The sequence below is a fragment of the Heterocephalus glaber genome, unplaced genomic scaffold, assembly GCF_053883595.1.
Source record: "Heterocephalus glaber isolate CG9 unplaced genomic scaffold, H.glaber_assembly_v1.0 deba00001509, whole genome shotgun sequence".
Lineage (NCBI taxonomy): Eukaryota > Metazoa > Chordata > Mammalia > Rodentia > Bathyergidae > Heterocephalus > Heterocephalus glaber.
In genome coordinates this window covers 4,254,565-4,271,271 of record NW_028258325.1, presented here as the reverse complement: position 1 = coordinate 4,271,271, position 16,707 = coordinate 4,254,565, and the positions used below count along the sequence as shown (strand labels likewise).

The following is a 16,707-nucleotide window of genomic DNA, read 5'->3' as shown; positions in this document are numbered from 1 at the left end:
GGTCTGGAAGGAGCCGAGGCCTCTACCCTACTGAAAAGTCCCTGTGTGTGAAGGATGTAGGTCCAAGCTGGGCATGGGGGTGCATGCCTATAACTCCAGTACTTGGGAGGGTGAGGCAGGAGGATTTCTGGGTGTTTGAGGCCTGCCTGGACGACAAAGTAAGTTCAAGGACAGCCTGAACTACATAGGGAGACCTTGTCTCAAAACAAAACAACAAAAACAATGACAAACACAAACAAAGGCTGTGGTTCCTTTTTGAGAAGGAGGGAGTGGCCTGTTTGTTGTCCATGGACCCCTTGTCAGTGGGGCTGGAACTGGCTCTCTGCGCCCCGTCTCCGTGTAAAGAGGAAACACTGACTTGGGAATTTCCTCTGAGAAACTCGGGGCCCAGTCTCCCCTTTCCTCAGCTCAGGACCGACCTTTGGATGCAAAAGGAAGACACCGTAGCATCAGCAGATACTTGCCCTTTATTAGAAAATCCTCTCCCTGATACAGAAGTACCACTGATTAAAACTCATTGGAGGAAAAAAAAATGCTGAGAAAAATGCTACTGTTTTATACTTTTGCAAATCTCATCTATGTCGGGATTAATGGGAGAAGGTGGATTCTCAAATCTGCTTCTACATTGAAGGTGCTGCAATACCACATGCCAGGTCACTTCTGAAAAAGCCCATGCATCCTTGTGAGAAAACGTGTAGAAAAGATAAATCATGCTGCAGTACTGGTGTGAAAATAGCGCTGACTCCTTAGACCCCCGAAGTGGATTGATTCCTGAACTCCACGTTGAGAACCACAGAGAATGAGAGGCATTCTCAGTGAGCATCAGACAAAGGAAAGAACAAACCTGCCCCTCAAGAGCTCACCATTCAGCAAAGCAGAAGGACAAGTAGCCCAAGCAATAACAGACACAATGGTTCTAACCAAGGGATGTCCAGGCATTGTGGGACCGTGGGGGTGTTTGCTAAGCCCCTCCCACCAGGTGGCCCCTCCAGCTGGTCCCTGACCTTCTGCACACCTAGGAGTTCTCTCTCACTCTTTCCCTGGCTAAGCCTACACATCCTTCAAGTCTAAACTGCGAATTTCCCTCTGACTCCAGAACTGAATAGACACCTCCCTAGTCCTCCTTCATGGCTCCCACCAGGGTCCTCAATGCATTTAATCACTGTAGAATTGTGACTGGTCTCAAACCCCAGAGGGGAGTGGCCATGAGGGGACACCCTAGGCCCACAGAAGGCCCAAGTTTTTTCCTGGACAGCTCACGGAGACAGCCCCGAGTGATGGAAGAGTGGACGGTGGGTCAGGCATGGGCAGCGCCAGGACACAGGTGAGGCAGGTGCTCAAGGTGCAGAGGGCACCTGGACACAGGTGTTCATGCCAGGTCCCTGCATGGGCAGGGGTGGCCCTTGAGAGTGAGGCGCCACAGGCTCTCCCTGTCCTAGATGCCTTCCCAGAGGGCACAGCCCCTTTCCCTCGGCAGGGACCACCCTCCACACCCGACTCCAGCTCCTGACAGACACAGAACTGCACCACGATGTTCCAGCATCAGCTTCCAGAATCAGGTCCATGTTCAAAGCAAGGGGGCTGATAAAGCAGGCTCCGTATGTGGGGGACCCAGCAAGAGCAGAGAATGGCCGGGGGGGGGGGGGGGGGCGTGCCTTCCTGGGCCTTGGTTTTCTTCTCGAAAAAAATAGGCCTGACACTTCCCATCTCCCTTGGAGGAGCCAGCAAAAGGACCCTGGGGAAAAGTTCTGTCATGGGGCTGTGCAAAGCTCGGTACATTGACGACAGTGCTTAGCTAAAGACAACCTAGGAAAACACGTGACCGGAAGGGAAGGGATCCTTGTCCAGACCCCTGAACTTTCGGGGTAGCAAGCATATCAAGCGCCCTGTGTCTGCAGGTAGGGTATCTAGAGTGACAGCCAGAGCCGGTGCCTTTCAAAGTTCGGGGCCAGAGAGGAGGAGGACCACTGTGAGGGGGCCAGAAAATCCATAGTCCTTCATCCAGGAGAGTGACGTCAGGTAGAACTCCGGCCGGTGACCCAACTCGCACCTCACAACCGCCACCACGAGGCACCTGTAGAGCTTGCCTGCCCAGGACGCGCCACTGACACTCACAGACCTCTGGGGCCCGCAATGGCCCCACAGTACAGACCAGGGCGGGGAGGCAGGGGAGGCGACGCGGAGGCCCTAGAGTACGGAGCGGATTCGAACCTCGGTCACCAGCCAAGCTGCAACCGCAACCACCAGCGCGCGGAGCCTCCCTTTTCCCCTCAGTTGCCTGCACACACGCTGAATGCACCCAAGGGACACCGCGACCTCCCATTCACACCCTGCCCTCCCTTCCCGACCCTCAGCCAACACGAAGGGCCGCCGGTGTAGACAGTCGGCCCTGAGTCCGCTCGTCACCGGGTCGGGCGCTCCTTACCTGCGGTCCGGACGGGGCCCCCAGCGCCAGGGCCGCGGCCAGAGCGCCCCCGGCCAGCACCCATGTGGCGCGACCCCGGGCGCCCGCGGGGACCATCGCCTCCGGGGACGGCGAGCCCGAGCTGGTGCGCCCCGAGGATTCGCCTGAGCTTCCGGACCCCGGGCCCGCCCCGCCGCCGAGCATGCTCAGTGCGGGCGCCCGAAAGTTTGCTGGCACGAACGCGCGCATCTGGGGCTCGGCGCCGGGAGGGAAGCGCGGGCACGCTCAGGAGGGGCTGCGGGGGTGAAGCCTGGGCGGCCGCAGGCCGCACGGAGCTTGCTTGGCCCAACTCGAGATCCCACAGTACCCAGACCAGATGGGTCGCTCTCCGGACCTCAAGGCCCCTCCACGAACCCCTACTCAGCTCTGTCTTCCCTCCTTTAGGAAATCTTCCTTGATACGCGGGAACCTCGGATCTCCGCCAATCTCACCACCGCCATCAGCACTGTTGGAAAACAGCAGCCTTCGGAGAGGCAGAGGCACGAGTCAGATCCGACAGGGCAGCACAGAGGCACAGAGAGAGCAGAGAGGGAAAAAGGCCCCTCACTTCCGGTTGGGTTCAGCTCCTTCCAGTCCTGTACCCTCTGCCTGAGCCCTTGCTGTGGATAAGCCCCCGACCTGCTGCATGGCCTGGGGAGGCAGGAAGTCAAGCCTGGCCCTGGGCCACCTCTTTGGAGAACCAGAAAGCCACCTGAGCCTTTCAAGCGCGGGAGAGGGCCCTGGACGGGCTTCCTCTCTCTTCCCCAGACCCCTCCTGGCCAGGGTGACAGCGCAGGGCTGCTCATGGGAAGAGTGCACCTCTTCTGCCAGCCTCTCCTCCACTCTGGCTGTCTGTGGGCTTCTGCCTGGGAGCCTGGCACCTGGCGACCCCTTTCCCCTCCGAGGACAGGCCTCTCCCGACCTAATGTGGACGAGGTGGTGGGATTTGAGCACCTGAGAATGTATTAGCTGAGCTTCTCACACTGGATGTGCTGCCTCGGGGGCCCCAGCAGCATGGCTGCGGGGTTAAATGCTGAGCATCTTGTTGGAGCCAATGTCAAGTGACAGTGATCAAAGAAGGAGTTTAATATCCAAACAACTCTAAAATAAGGTAAATGCAAAAAACATTATATTTTTAAACCAAAGCTGGAACACCAAAGAAATACCCAGGGGAAAGCAAGAACTCCGGGTTACTGTCACACAGAGGTCCCCAGGAACCATGCTGTTTCTTCCAGGGAAGGCCTAAGAAGCTCCACAGAGCAGAGGGTGACACACCCCAGGCCTGAGCACACCCTGTCCACTCCATAGTTGCAAGAGCTTGAACAAATCACTGCTCCTCTCTAGCTATCTGTTTCTTCATCCGTGTGAAAGACGGAGAATTAGGAGATAGCTTCCATCTCTTCCACCTAGAAAAGTAGGGGAGGAAACGATGCAACAGATTAGACGTTTTCCAGAACTCCAGGCTGAGCGCACAGCCCACCTCAGGGTTGCAGCCTTTCCCCCGGGACCTCCCGCCCCTGGCCTCACGGGAAATGAGGGCAGACGTGTGTGCACAAGCGTGTGTGTGCGCATGTGCACGGTGTGTTCGCTGCTGCACCCCCAGCTCCCAGACGTGGCTAGCACCGGCTCAGGAAGAGCTTGCTCAAAAGAGCAGGACGAGGCAGTCCTCTGTTTTTCCTGCAGGGCCTGGAGAACCTCAGTGTCTCCTCTGGTTCCTGCCTGGCCCGGCTGCAAGCACACAGCGAATTCTCCACCTACGCGCAGTGATCCGACGACCAAGCGCTCTCTCGGTTCTGCCAGGCAAAGCACTGACCCTCGCGGGGAAGACGGAAGTCTTCAGGGATCGCGTTCAGAGGCAGTTTCGGGCCGTGTGCTCCAGGAAGCCAACATGGAGTCCCCAGGACCAGGGGCTGCTGTTGCTCCAGCGTTAGGGCCCTGACAGCTCCCTCCTCCGAAGCACGGGAGTTTACCAGCACCCGTCCCCAAGGGCTGGGAGGAAAGTTATCCTGGACTTTGGGCTAACTGCTTCCTAAGCGCTCTGTAAACTCAAAGGAGCAAGGCTTTCTAGGTGCTGGGGGTTCCCTTCCTCCCGAGCCTGCGGAAGGGCTATCCTGGGAGCTGTGCTGGGCATGCTCAGTGCTGCAGGGGGGCTGGGGTGGGGAAGGCTCAAAGTTTTGGGCGGGCGGTGCAGGCTCCTCCCTCACTCTCGGGCGGATCTGGGAAAGTGGAGAGAATCCGGAAAGTCGGCGAGCGCCCCTGGCCCCAGGCCACCTGAGCGCTGAGGCCCCCGTCGCCAGGCTGCCGGGGACAGAGCCAAGCCAGGCAGTGCGCGGCGGCGGGGGGGGGGGGGGGGGTGCGGCCGGTCCCCCGCCTGAGCAACCCCGATGGCCCGCGGCGCGGCGGCCTGCGAGAGCGACGCGCGGCTGCTACTCGGCCGGGAGACGCTGCGCCCGGTGCCCGCGCTGCTGGCCCCCGCCGTGCTGCTGGGCGCTGCGCTCGGTCTCGGCCTCGGCCTCTGGCTCGGCCGTCGCGCGGGCCGCCTGCGCGCCAGACTCCAGGTGGGTATGCGAGCCGAGCTCCGAGCCCGCCCTGAGCGCCACCGCTCCGGCCTCGGGGGCCGGGGGGGGGGGTCAGAGAGAGGTAGCTTGAGTGACCGAAAGGTTTGGCCCTGGGTCTCCGCAGAAGAGACAGCGGCACCCTACCCCGCGGTGTGATCTTGAGCCCCTAAGCCCATCCAGGTCTCAGTGTCCCCATCTGTAGAGGGAGAATGGACCCGAAGCTGGCAGCCCTGGCAAGGGGTGGAGGACAGAGGAGGGCTGTGGTGCCGCCCTGGTCGCGCCTTCCTCTCCTGCGCGCCCCTTCCGGCATGGCCCCTCTTGAGTCCCTCCAGTCGAGGGCTGGGTTCTTCCTTTCGCTCATCCCTGCAACAACAGCGTGCTGAGTGTCTGCCACCAGCGGCTCGGGTGTCCTCTGGGTGAGCAGGAGCGACCCTGCCCTTGCCAGTTTGAGGCCCAGGCCTGGAGAAGGAGGCAGGCACACGTAAACACCGCTTATAACATCACCCAATGATTTTACCACGGAGAAATAGTAAGGCCACCATCATTGAGTGCTGATGAGCTGGAACCTCTGCCTGAATCATCTCAACAGCTTTAAGTGGGCTCCATTGATGACTCTGTTTTGCAGATATGGAAACTGAGGCACAGAGAGCCCAAATGACAGATGTGTGTCTAATCCCAGAGCCCCTGTACTCTGTGTGGTGAGGGTCAAGGGTAGCCACCTGAAGACTCACAGATGCTTCCTGTCACCATTGTCCTGCAATGGGACTCTTGTGGAGGTGGCTGGTCTGCGGGCCTTCGCTCGGTGGTGAGGGGTAGGTAGGTGACTATTTCAGATCCTCTCGGCTGAGAGGCAAAGTCTGGTAGGATCGGAGATCAGGTGACATGGTCTTACTGACCCCAGATTTCCTACCCTCCTGCAAAGGAGAAAGTCCTTTTCCCTGGGAAGTGTTGCGCTACAGCAAAGGGTTGCTGAGGACAGACACTGAAGTAGTGCCAGGGCAGGGTTTCCAGGCGTTTGATCTTCTATCCTCACGCCAAGCCCATAACGTAGGAGCTGTCGTCTCACTTTCCAGCCAAGTGGTTGAGATCTGCAGTGTCGTTATTTCTCCAGGATCCTGTGATGAACCAAAGTCGGGGCTGGATTTCAACCTCCGTCTGCCTGAGCCTCACGCCAGAGCTGCCATCACCTGCTACCTGCTCGGTGGCGATCTGTATCCCGTATGGGAGCTGAGGCTCACGTGTAACCACGCCATCTGGGTTGGCACTGCTGGTCCCTCGAGGGTGACAGTGGCTCAGACCAGGGTGGTAGCTGTGGTGGGGGCTCTGGCTCAGTGGTAGGGTGACAGGTTTCTGTATGGTTTGGATGTGACCTTTGAAACCACCTCCTTTCTACTGGGAGTCCTTTTCCTCCTGTCTCCACTCCAGTCTGCGTTTCTAGACTGCACATCTGACAGTGGCTCTCCTGATGTAAGAGCTCCAGGTATGCCTGGCTGCCTGCAAAGATGATGGCATGGAGCACCTTCTCCAGACACCCAGCCTGGAACACGGGTGCCAGGGTGCCCACCCGACGAGAATCACTGTCCCCTGGGTGCCTCCTCTACTCTTCTGCACAAATTCTGTTCCACCTATGACCTTGCTCAGTCTCAAGACCCAGAGAGAAGGTCCCCTGGGCGGCCTTGCTGGTTCTGCCTTCCAGACAGGATGCTTCTTCCTGCTTCCTGGGCAATCCTGTTCTTTTCTGGTCCAAGTCCCACAGCTCATAATTTCATCTTGCACCACTTTCCTGTTTTTCTTCCTTTTGTTTTATTTATTTTATCATTACAGCTTCTTAGTTTGCATCAGTTACCCATGCATATGAAGTGTTAGTTTGCAAACAGCACCACCCCCCACTCCCACTCATTCCCACTTCTCCTAAGCCAGAGTGCCCAGCTCTTTCATCTGGCTCTTTTGTTAATTGCTCCCCATCTCCAACTCAACTGCATTGCTGCAGTTTGCATTTTTAGCTTTAGGCAGTAGCCACGGATTCCCAAGCAGAAAGGTAGGAAGTCTTAGCCTCTTCCCTTCTTCATGAGCACATCCACCCCTCCCAATACCACTGTGCACTTAGAAGGTAATTTAGGTTAAATCCATGTTCATTGTTTCCACTATCATGATTCTGTAAACATCACTCACTATAAATCAGGAACTTGATGTGATTATGATTGCCTTCCTTTTCTGTACAACCTTTACTTTCCCTGAAATTAAGTTATCAGATTTTTTATTTGCTTAGATCGTATGAGCTTAGCCTTCATTTAACACTGAACTCTCCCTCACTTGTGCACATTTCTTTTCAAGACATTTGAACTCATAACGTATTTGATCAGCTTTATCTTCTTAACAAATATATTTCTCCCAGAAATGTCTGGCGTGCCCCACTTGGAATGGGCTGTTCTCTAAACAGAGAACCAGACCAGCAACAGCAACATGGGAAGACAAGGTCCTGGTCCCCACCCAGACACAAAGCAAGCTGTTATTAACAACCTCTCCCATGAATTCCTTCTTAGATTTTGAGGAGCAACTTCTCTGGGCCATCACTGTCACCACTAAGATCTTTCCAGGCTACCATGCTGAGGTTTCCTTGCCTCCTTTCCTGGTTGGCTCCTGTTTCAGGGATCCCTAGCATTTGTCTTCTTTCACTAATGTTCTTGTGTGGTTGGAGCATATCCTGCAGTAGCTTTCTGAGAAGGGGATGGATGCAACTCTTTTGAAAACTTTCATGTCTGAAAATATCTCTATTCTTCCATCTTTATATTTAATTTGTTTACATTAGGTAAGTAATTCCATTTTCCATTTAAAGTTAGAAGGCATTTTCTTCTAACTTCCATTGTTAGTGTTGAGAAATTTAAATCTGTTCTGATTCTTGATACTCTGCATGAAACTTTTTTTTCTTTTGACATCTATAGAATCTTAAAGAATCTATTCTTTGCCCCAGTATATGAAATTGCATCAGGATAAGCTTTGGTGGGAGTCTGTTATAATCCCATGAGTTGGCCCTTTGGCAGGATCTTGCATTCTAGAAACTTGTTTTTCTGTTTGTTTGGGGGGGGTTGTTGTTTTGGGGGGTTTTTTGGCTTCTTTGAAGATTCTTACATATTTTCGTCTTTCAAAAACTCCTACTGTGCTTAGGTTGAATTTGGCCTCTAATTATATTATTCTTTCCAGCATCCCATCTCTTTATCTTTTTTCATGATACTACTTTCTGGCAGGCTTTTCTTCGTCTTTGTAATTGAGCTTTTCACAATTTTATTTTTATTAGTATGTGTTTGCAGTGCATAACAATTACATCCATCATGGGGAGTTGGTGCATATACATAACATATCTTAATTCTCTTTACACCCCTTTCTTCTCTCCTCCCTCATCTCTTGGTCCCCTCCCATACAAAAGGTCTTTCTCCTGGTTTCCTCTTGTCTTTTACTTTGTTCTTTATTTATTCTTTGGGTTTTTCATATAATAGGAACCATGCAATATTTAAGCTGTGTGTCTGATTATTTCATTTAACATCATGTTCTCAAGGTGCATCCATTGTCCTACAAATGGCTCAAATTTACCCTTATTCATAGCAAAGTAGTATTCCATTGTATATAAACATCAGTTTCTTTGTCCATTACATAATTTTAATGTTTGAGCTCTTCGTTGTTCTCAGAATCTTCTGTTTATACTACTCTGTTCTTTTTTTTTTGGTACTGGGGGATCAAACTCGGGTCCTTGCACTTGCAAGGCAGGCAGTGGCACCACTAAGCTAAATCCCTGGCCCTACTGTTCTTATTTTGTGGGATATATTCTTTCATCTCTCTGAGGATATTATTGTTGTTATGTGTTTTTTCTTTTTCCAGTGCAGTGTCAGATTCATGCTTTCTTTTTCCTTTTGCTTATTTTGAATTTTTCTGTTCAGATAAGAGTCTGTTTTCAGGTGGCTGGAGACTCTTTGCAACCTGGTCACTTTTAAGGGATCTCTAAAAACGGGGTTCTCCTGTGGGGTCAGAGGACTTTTCTTCTAGGGTCTTTATTACAGGATGATCCTATCAAGTCCTTCCTTACAGAACTCTTGTGCTGGTCAGCTACAGTTGCTAAACAAACAAATGCAAAATCTCTGGCCATATCTACCATCTCTACCCCAAGATCCACCCGAGAGTGCTCCAGACACAGACTTCCCCAGATGGGCAGGGCCTGTGCCTGTCCCAGGCTCTTGCACCTGCTGTTCTCTCTTCCCAGAATGCTCTTCTCTGGGTATCTCAAAGGCTTTTCCCCTTATTTCTTTTAATTGTTTTTAAATACTACCTTGTCTGAGAGGCTTTCCTTCAGTCATTCTCCATCCTCCCACCCTCCTTGTCTTTCTCTATAGCACTTATCATCCCCACCAGGCTGCATATTTGTCTACGCCTCTCTTCTCTTCCTGCAATGTCAGCTCCTAGAAGGCAGGGGCTTTGCATATTCATGACCATACACAGGACCTGGAACAAGGCTTGGTGCTTACCAGATGCTTGGTGATAGTTGCTGACAAACCCTATAACAAACTGGTGATGCTGCTTTGATGCAAAAATTATATCTTTTAGCAACTGGTGACCAAAGAAGGAGATACAAGTGTCTCTGCCATAACAAAATTCTAAATACAGTCCATTCTCACTATTTGTGATAGTTATGTTCATCAGAGTCACTAAGATCACTGAATTGGTGAATGCAGACCCTGGGAGATTCTACTTGAAGCATTCTTATTAACTCACCTTTCAGGATATTGTGCCATGGGTGTTTCTGTTTAAAGACCCTCATTTAATACATGTTGCTGATGGCCACCATTGTGCTCACAGCCAGTGGCACTGAAGTTGGCCTGAATCAGCTCATCATCTCCGTTGAGCTCATCATTTCCATTGAGCTCCTCATCACTGTTGAGTTCATCACAGCCCTCCAGCACCCTTGAGCACTGGACAGCATGTTAGCTCCACAGCTGGGGACAGCTTTAAACAGCAAAAACACCTACAAAACACACAAAATTGCAAAAATGTGCCATATTAATTAGGCTACAGGAAGAACATTTGTTTATAGAATGAGAGGGGGTAAGGAGGGGAGGACCTCAACTGACCATGCAAGTCAGCAACTCTTGCGTTTCCACACCCTGCATGTGTCTGTATCTGGCTGTGACAGCCCCTCAGTCACCCAGTCCCTTGGTTACCAATACATTTTTGTCAGTATGTGAATTTGCAAATGCAAAATCCACACGATTATGGTTCACAATAGAAACAGCTCTGTCGTTTAAGTTAGCATCAGATCTTTTCTTATAACTCATTCAGTGCCATTGTTGAAAGCAGCAGGAAAAATGATATTTATGTGCCATTTTCAAAGCAAAACAGACACCTTCAAGGAGCCCATGGTCCATTGGGGACCACAACCAAACTAGAAGAGAAATGGTAGATCCTTGGCTCAAAGTCTGGCATCTGGGTCCTGAGGGCTCCTTCAGCTGGGACGTCTCAGGGGATTCTGGCTTCCTTATCCTGGGGAGTATCCTTCTTTATCCTGAGATGAGTGTTCTGGGGACTTCTGGGGAAAGTGACCTAGGCAGTCTGGAAGGCTGGGCCAGACTGCAGGGCACACAGAGGTGAGTAGAAATAACTGCTAAGTGGAGGATTGGGTTGGCTAAAGCCCAGGGCATGACAACCTGAGCTGGTTAACTTTAGTATAATATTTCTGTCCATTGCCTGGGGTTTAGAAAGACGACACTCGATGTCTGCTCAAGAATCTGGAGCCTGATGCACAGAGCCCCTCAGAAGCCGGCTCCCCGTCGTCAAAGAGGAAGAAGAGAGAAACACAGATGCCCCAGGATGAGGAGGCTGTGGAGGTGAGCTTCCTGTCTTATCTGTTTGCTTGGGTGCACCCCAGGTGTCGAGTGGCCTGCCTGGTGTCATGCCACCATCTCTGACAGGTATATTTTCCCATTATGCTTCCTCTTTGAGGCATCATTTACATACAATAAAATACAATAAAATGCACAAATTTTAAGTTCAAAGTTTGATGAGTTTTAACAAACGTCTATATCCTGGGAACCAATACCCCCATGGAGAAAGTTTTCATCAACCCAGAAAGCTCCTTAGTGTTCCCTACTGGTCACCTCCTGGAGTGCACACTTGCAGAGGCTTTGATTCCCAAAGTCACCGGTAGGCTTTGCTCATCTAGACCTTGATATAAATGGAACCCTGTCCTCTTCGAGTGCACATTCCCACCACAGTGCGCTTCTGAGATTTCACTGTCTTGTGAACTTCTGTAACTGGTCCCTCTCTGTTGTTCAGTGGTGATTGGTTGTGTGGTTTCTCACCCACCACTTGGTGGGCATTTGGTTGCTGGATGGAATGGTTCGCCATATTTGGCTCTTATGGGCAAGGCTGCCAAGAACATATAAGTAAGTCTCTTTTCACTTATTTCTTTCAAGTAAATATCTTGGGAAGAAGTGCTGTACCCCGGACAGGATGTTAAACTCCAGGCAGAGTCCCCCTATTCCTTCCAGGGTCCACGCAGCCTACCTGCACCCGTACAGCATCACCCTGGGGAGCTCTCTGGGGGGTGAGGATGAGACATTTCTACTCTCTCCCTGGTTCCCTGAAAAGCATTGCAAATTTGTCTCCTAGGGAAGGAAAAGGTGGAAGTGGCATTTTTAGTGCCTGCTGATACCACATGGTTGTTCCTGTCTCCTTGGTGAGTGATGTAACCACCCCTGTGGGTTATCTCACACAGTTCTTCTTGTCCTCATTTTCCAAATGAGGAAACTGAGGCTCAGGGAGATAGGTGCTTTCCCCAGGCCTATACCTGGGGAGTGGCCAGCTGAGTCTTGTTCCTGGCTCTGTCTGGCCTCTGCCCAGCAAGTGCCGCTGTCCCCAGGCCATCGGCCACTGCCACTTTACATCACCATCATCTCGTTCCACAATCCGATTGACTGCAGAGGAGAGGGCGCTGGTGAGAGACGAACCTGACTAGAGGTCAGACATCAGGGCCTCAGCTACTGGTGACGCTCAGTCACCCCGCCTGTGCTTCCCAGGCCTGTCCTTATGATGGTGACAGGACCCTGTGGACCCTGTAGAAGGGAGGGTGGCCCCGAGCTGAGCTGGAGGTCCTAGAGATGGAGAGGGAGCTCCCTGTGTTCCTGAGCAGGGCTGGCACTCCTCACAGTGCTATGCATCCCTGCCCCTACCCCTGCTCCCTGTCTCTGTTCCTGTGTGTTTGACCGTGCACGTGTGTGTGTGTGTGTGTGTGTGTGCGCGCGCGCGTGCATCAGTGTGTCTCTGCACAGCCCTCAGTCCCTGACTCCACATGGATCTCTGGGGTCTGGAGGCTTGGGAGGTCACCTTGTGACAGTGTGTGAGTCCCTATGTGTGGTGTCTGTCTGTCTGTCTCTCTGTCTCCCCCATCCTCCTGTCATACTATTAAAACCCTGCCCACAGAAAGGAGACAGATGTCCATACAGCATGGACCCAAAAGTTCTCCCAGTACTGTCCTCAGCAGCCAAAATGGGAAAAGAACCCAAATGGCCATTGACTAACAGTAAGGTAAATGCAATGTGGTCACACTGCACAAAGGAATATTACTTGCCAATAAAAAGGAATGAAGTGCTGATAGATGCTACTGCACATTGTAGAAGAACCTTGAAATTGTTATGCTAAGTGAAAGAGCAGTTGAATACCACTGGCAAATTTCCATTCATAGGAAATGTCCAGAACTGATTGTTCTGGAGGTGATTGTTATCAAGGTTTCTCTTTGGTTCGGCAAACATTTCTGAAATTGGCCATGGTGACAGTCACTCCTCTCCGGAAAGATACTGAAAATTATCAAATTATATACTGCACATGGGTGACCTGTACAGTGCAGATGTACAGATTCCATCTTGATATAACTGTTAATAAGAAAAATAAGAAACAACCCCACTCGCCCTGGCCTTGGGAACCAGCACTAAACCCCATCCCAGTTCTGCTATTATGGGATGTTGGGTAAGAAACTTCACCGCCTGTACTCAGACACCTCAGTTTTACAATGAGGTCACAGTGATTCCTTCTGCACCATCCCTGGGGTTCTCTAATATGTTCCCTTCAGTGTTTGCAGGGCAAGAACATGTCTTTCTACCCCCTGGGCGGTCAACTTGTGTTTTTCCTGCCCAGTAATTAATGTTTTACTTGCTAACTATTCAGCTATGCCCATTACCAGGCTAATCATTGTCCTGAGTTAAGTTAGTGTTTGCCTGTTGGGCTGGCTGGACAGAGCGCCCCCTGCTGCAGACTCCAGTGTAACGGGCTGTTCTGGACGCCTCGCTTGCATACTAATATGCAGCCAACCCGGGCAGTCTGGCCCCTGCACTGCTCACGTGACCTCTGCTTAATGAGTAGCTCCTGTGAGCCAGAACTGCACAGGGAAATCCACGGGCTCTGAAGCTGCTTCCCGTAGCCTGGCTCTCCGTCCCCACCTCTGCTGTGGAGAGGGAGAGGACACTGACCCACTGCGGGGTGCACTTATGCATGTACTGCAAACAACACCTTTATGTCGGTGAGCAAAATGGCTTTTCTCCTACAATTATGCTCTAACCAATTTTCCAAATGATTGCATTGCTTCAGCTCAACTGCAAATTTGTGCTACAACCAGTTTTCTGAGTAATTGTATTTCCTCAGCAGGGGAGTTTGGGAATGTGGAGAACACCTGAACTTTTATAACACAGCTTTGAAAAACTAAAGTCCTTTGGTCCTGTTTGGGTAGCAGACCCCTGTTCTTGATCCCTTATGCCAAGGGCTCCTGGCCACTTCCTCCCCCAGCCAAGACTGACATCCCTCAGGCCCTGCCCTTCAGGGCACTGCAGGCTGCAGGTGAGAGGGGTGGAAGATTCAGGTGTCCACAGGGTGGAGCCACCACCGACTGGGCAGCCTCAATGCCCTGCCTAGGCTCCTGTTCCCGGCTCCCACCCCAGGCTGCTGCTTCACAGGTCGCAGCTGGCCCAGCTCCGACTCTTTTTCTTTATGTTTTTCACACCAAGTGCAATTTCTGTTTTTCATCTCTCCTTTAGAAGATGAGCTACAGGCAGGCAGAGGCCAGGCTTTCCTCCTGTCTTTCACCCCTTTCCTCACTTCTTTTCACCTCTGTAGGAAGTCTAAAAATCCACAAAGCAAGGGCCGGGGGCTGAGGCAAGATTATTGCAGTAAAAGACATGTTGCCAAGAATCCCCCTCAAAACACTCTCCCTGGCTTTGAACACACTCATCCCATCGACCTCGCCACTTTCTGCAGCAGCTCTGGAGTCCTCTTTCCTGAGTGCCTTTAGCTGTGCTGTTGTGGCTTCCTCAAGGTCCTGAATTGCTTCCAAACTTTTCCCTCTCATGGTCATTTTGATGTTGGGGAGGAGCCAGAGTCACTCGGTGCCGGATCGGGTGAGTAAGCTGGATGAGGACGCACTGTAATGCTTTTCTAAGCCGCCCTTCCATTGGCTGGCACTGGGCAGCAGCACTTACTGTATTTTTTTAATCTCACCTCGTAAAAACATTCAGGAAAGAGAAGTCCAGAGCTGCTTCAGAAAGTGGCAAGAATCGTGAGTTAAGTGTGCTAGAAGTGAGAAGGAGGAGTTTGAGGAGGACTCATGGCAATGCATCTTTTCTCTTTTTTTTTGGTATTGGGGATCAAACTCGGGTCCTTGCGCTAGCACGGCAGGTGGCGAAACCACTGAGCTAAATCCCCGGGCCCAGTGCATCTTTTCTTGTGATACTGTAAACACTTTATTTAAACATTTGCTGAAGCTGTGATCACCTTTTATACAGGGTGCATTGTGGCTCCTCAGCTCCTAGGTCAGCACTGCAGTGTGAGTCACAGATGAACTCCTGAGTCCCTGAGCAGGTGTCTGGGCCGGGGTGGGCCTGGCAGCTGGAGACTGGTCACATTCTCTGCAGCTCTTCCTTCAGGGCGAGGCCAGAAAGCGAGGCCTGCAGCAGAGGAGACTGCTTGAAGGGGGAGCCTCCTGCCGCCACTCCTCGCCTGCTGGTTCCCAAGCAAAGATTCAGGGACCTGCAGGGGGTGAGCCTGTGGGTGAGAGAGAGGCACCAGGCTTGGGGGAGACAGGGCAGGCTGGGAACAAGTCCATCCTGCTGGAGTCAGGGGAGGCTTCTCAGAGGAGGCGACTCCCCAGCAGGGGGAGAGGAGCTCGTGACCAGAGCTACACCAGCTGCCTGGGCCTTAGCACCTCTGTTCTGACCCCTCAGGTGGGTGCCTGGTCCCTGCAGTCCTTGGGGACAGACACCCTGGACCTCTTTATGCCTGGGAAAATGGAGGCTGCGTGAAGTTCAAAGACATGCTGGACCACTTCTTTTTTGTTTTAGGGTGTAATCCAGAATCTTGTGTGTATGATGCCCCATGTGTTTAGACCCTAACAATGCTAAATTTTTTAACCAACCATTTTTAATTGACAATTAATCACTGTACGTATTTACGCAGTACCATATGATAATTTACTACCTGTATTGATAAAATAAGGGCAATTAGCATTTCCCTCTCCTCGAAATTTATCATTTTGATGTGCCAGGAAACCAGACTGCTCCACCAGTTGTTTTGAAATACATCATAAATTGTTGTAGGCGGTAGTTAACTACTGTGCTTCAGAAAGCTAGGACTAACTCCTCGTGCCTTAAAATTATTTCATGTGTTCACTTTTTCCATTTAAAGATGGTTCACAATTCTTTAAAAAACTCTTGTTAATTAGTGTCAAGTTGTTAAAATCCTTATTACTTCCAAAGCTGAAGAATCAGAATTAAATGACACCATCTGTCCAAGAATTTGTCAATATATCCACTCATACCTCCATCATCCACCCACCCACCCATCAACCCGTCTTCCCCTCCTTCTCTTCATCCATATTTTGTTCATCCCTCTATCCGTCTGTCTATGTGCATCCATTCATCCTTTCATCCATCCACCCACCTAACCATCTGTTCACCCATCCATCCACGTGCCCGCCCATCCATTGGTCCATCTCTACCTGTTCATCCGTCCTCCTAGGAGGTGAGCACTTACACGGATCTCATTGGGCCTATCGTGGTGCCTTCTTGAAGCCCCTGTTAGGATTAGCATATGGCATTTTGGAGACTCTTGGCAGTTTTCCTTCATTCTCCTGAAAGCCTCCTGTGCCATTTATTCTCTCTGCTTCCCAGGAATGTGAGCCGCCTTTCAACAGTAACATCACAGCATTTGCGATGAAGGCCAAGGTCATTTACCCTATCAATCAGAAGTTCCGGGTGAGATTCTGAGCTCCTTCTTAGAAATGCAGTTAACTCTGGAATCTCCTAGAGTTTGGGGTGGGGTGGAGGGATTAAATCTGTGATTTTCAGTCCTATTCAAGGGTTTTATGGCAGGTCATTTTCCACAGAACCTTTAACTGGCTATAGTTCACGGCCCTGTCCCTGGAACACGCAGTCGGACCCGAGCACTTTACTTAGCTGTGTGGCGTGGTTGGTGGATGAAGGGCGTTTACACATGAGCAGTAACCATTGCTGGCCCTGGCAGGCAGCCTGGCAGGAGCCCTGGGGCTTTCTGCAGCTGGGAGACCATCGACCAGGAGAAGTTGGTGCAGAGAGGGAGGAGCGATTCAGCCCAGCAAGCAAGGAACGAGGCTGCTCTAGGCAGGGGGGCCAGAGTCTGGGGAGACCTGGAAACAGGCATGAC

At 51.5% G+C, this 16,707-nt stretch overlaps 2 protein-coding genes across 17 annotated transcripts in view; one reads left to right on the top strand and one right to left on the bottom strand.

Annotated features, from left to right (window-relative positions):
- The window catches only part of Evc2 (EvC ciliary complex subunit 2), a 104,542-nt gene extending 99,988 nt beyond the window's left edge, over positions 1-4,554 (bottom strand). Inside the window, exons 1-2 of one of the 4 annotated variants that reach the window (XM_087187305.1) lie at positions 4,202-4,554; positions 3,398-3,849 (exon numbers count right to left, since the gene is read on the bottom strand). Coding sequence is in view for 2 of the 4 variants with exons in the window: in XM_087187304.1 (XP_087043430.1) it covers positions 2,426-2,653 (228 nt within the window). In the remaining 2 variants the exon portion in view is untranslated. Of the gene's footprint in view, positions 1-2,425; positions 3,365-3,397; positions 3,850-4,201 lie in introns of those variants that run through there. The other 3 variants (XM_087187306.1, XM_087187304.1, XM_087187303.1) reach the window with 3 other exon arrangements.
- Positions 4,555-4,657: 103 nt separating this feature from the next.
- The window catches only part of Evc (EvC ciliary complex subunit 1), a 47,544-nt gene continuing 35,494 nt past the window's right edge, over positions 4,658-16,707 (top strand). For 5 of the 13 annotated variants that reach the window (XR_015441259.1, XR_015441260.1, XM_087187311.1 and 2 more), the window contains exons 1-3: positions 4,659-5,001; positions 10,743-10,871; positions 16,197-16,280. Coding sequence is in view for 10 of the 13 variants with exons in the window: in XM_087187311.1 (XP_087043437.1) it covers positions 4,828-5,001; positions 10,743-10,871; positions 16,197-16,280 (387 nt within the window). In the remaining 3 variants the exon portion in view is untranslated. The other 8 variants (XM_087187312.1, XM_087187310.1, XM_087187314.1 and 5 more) reach the window with 7 other exon arrangements.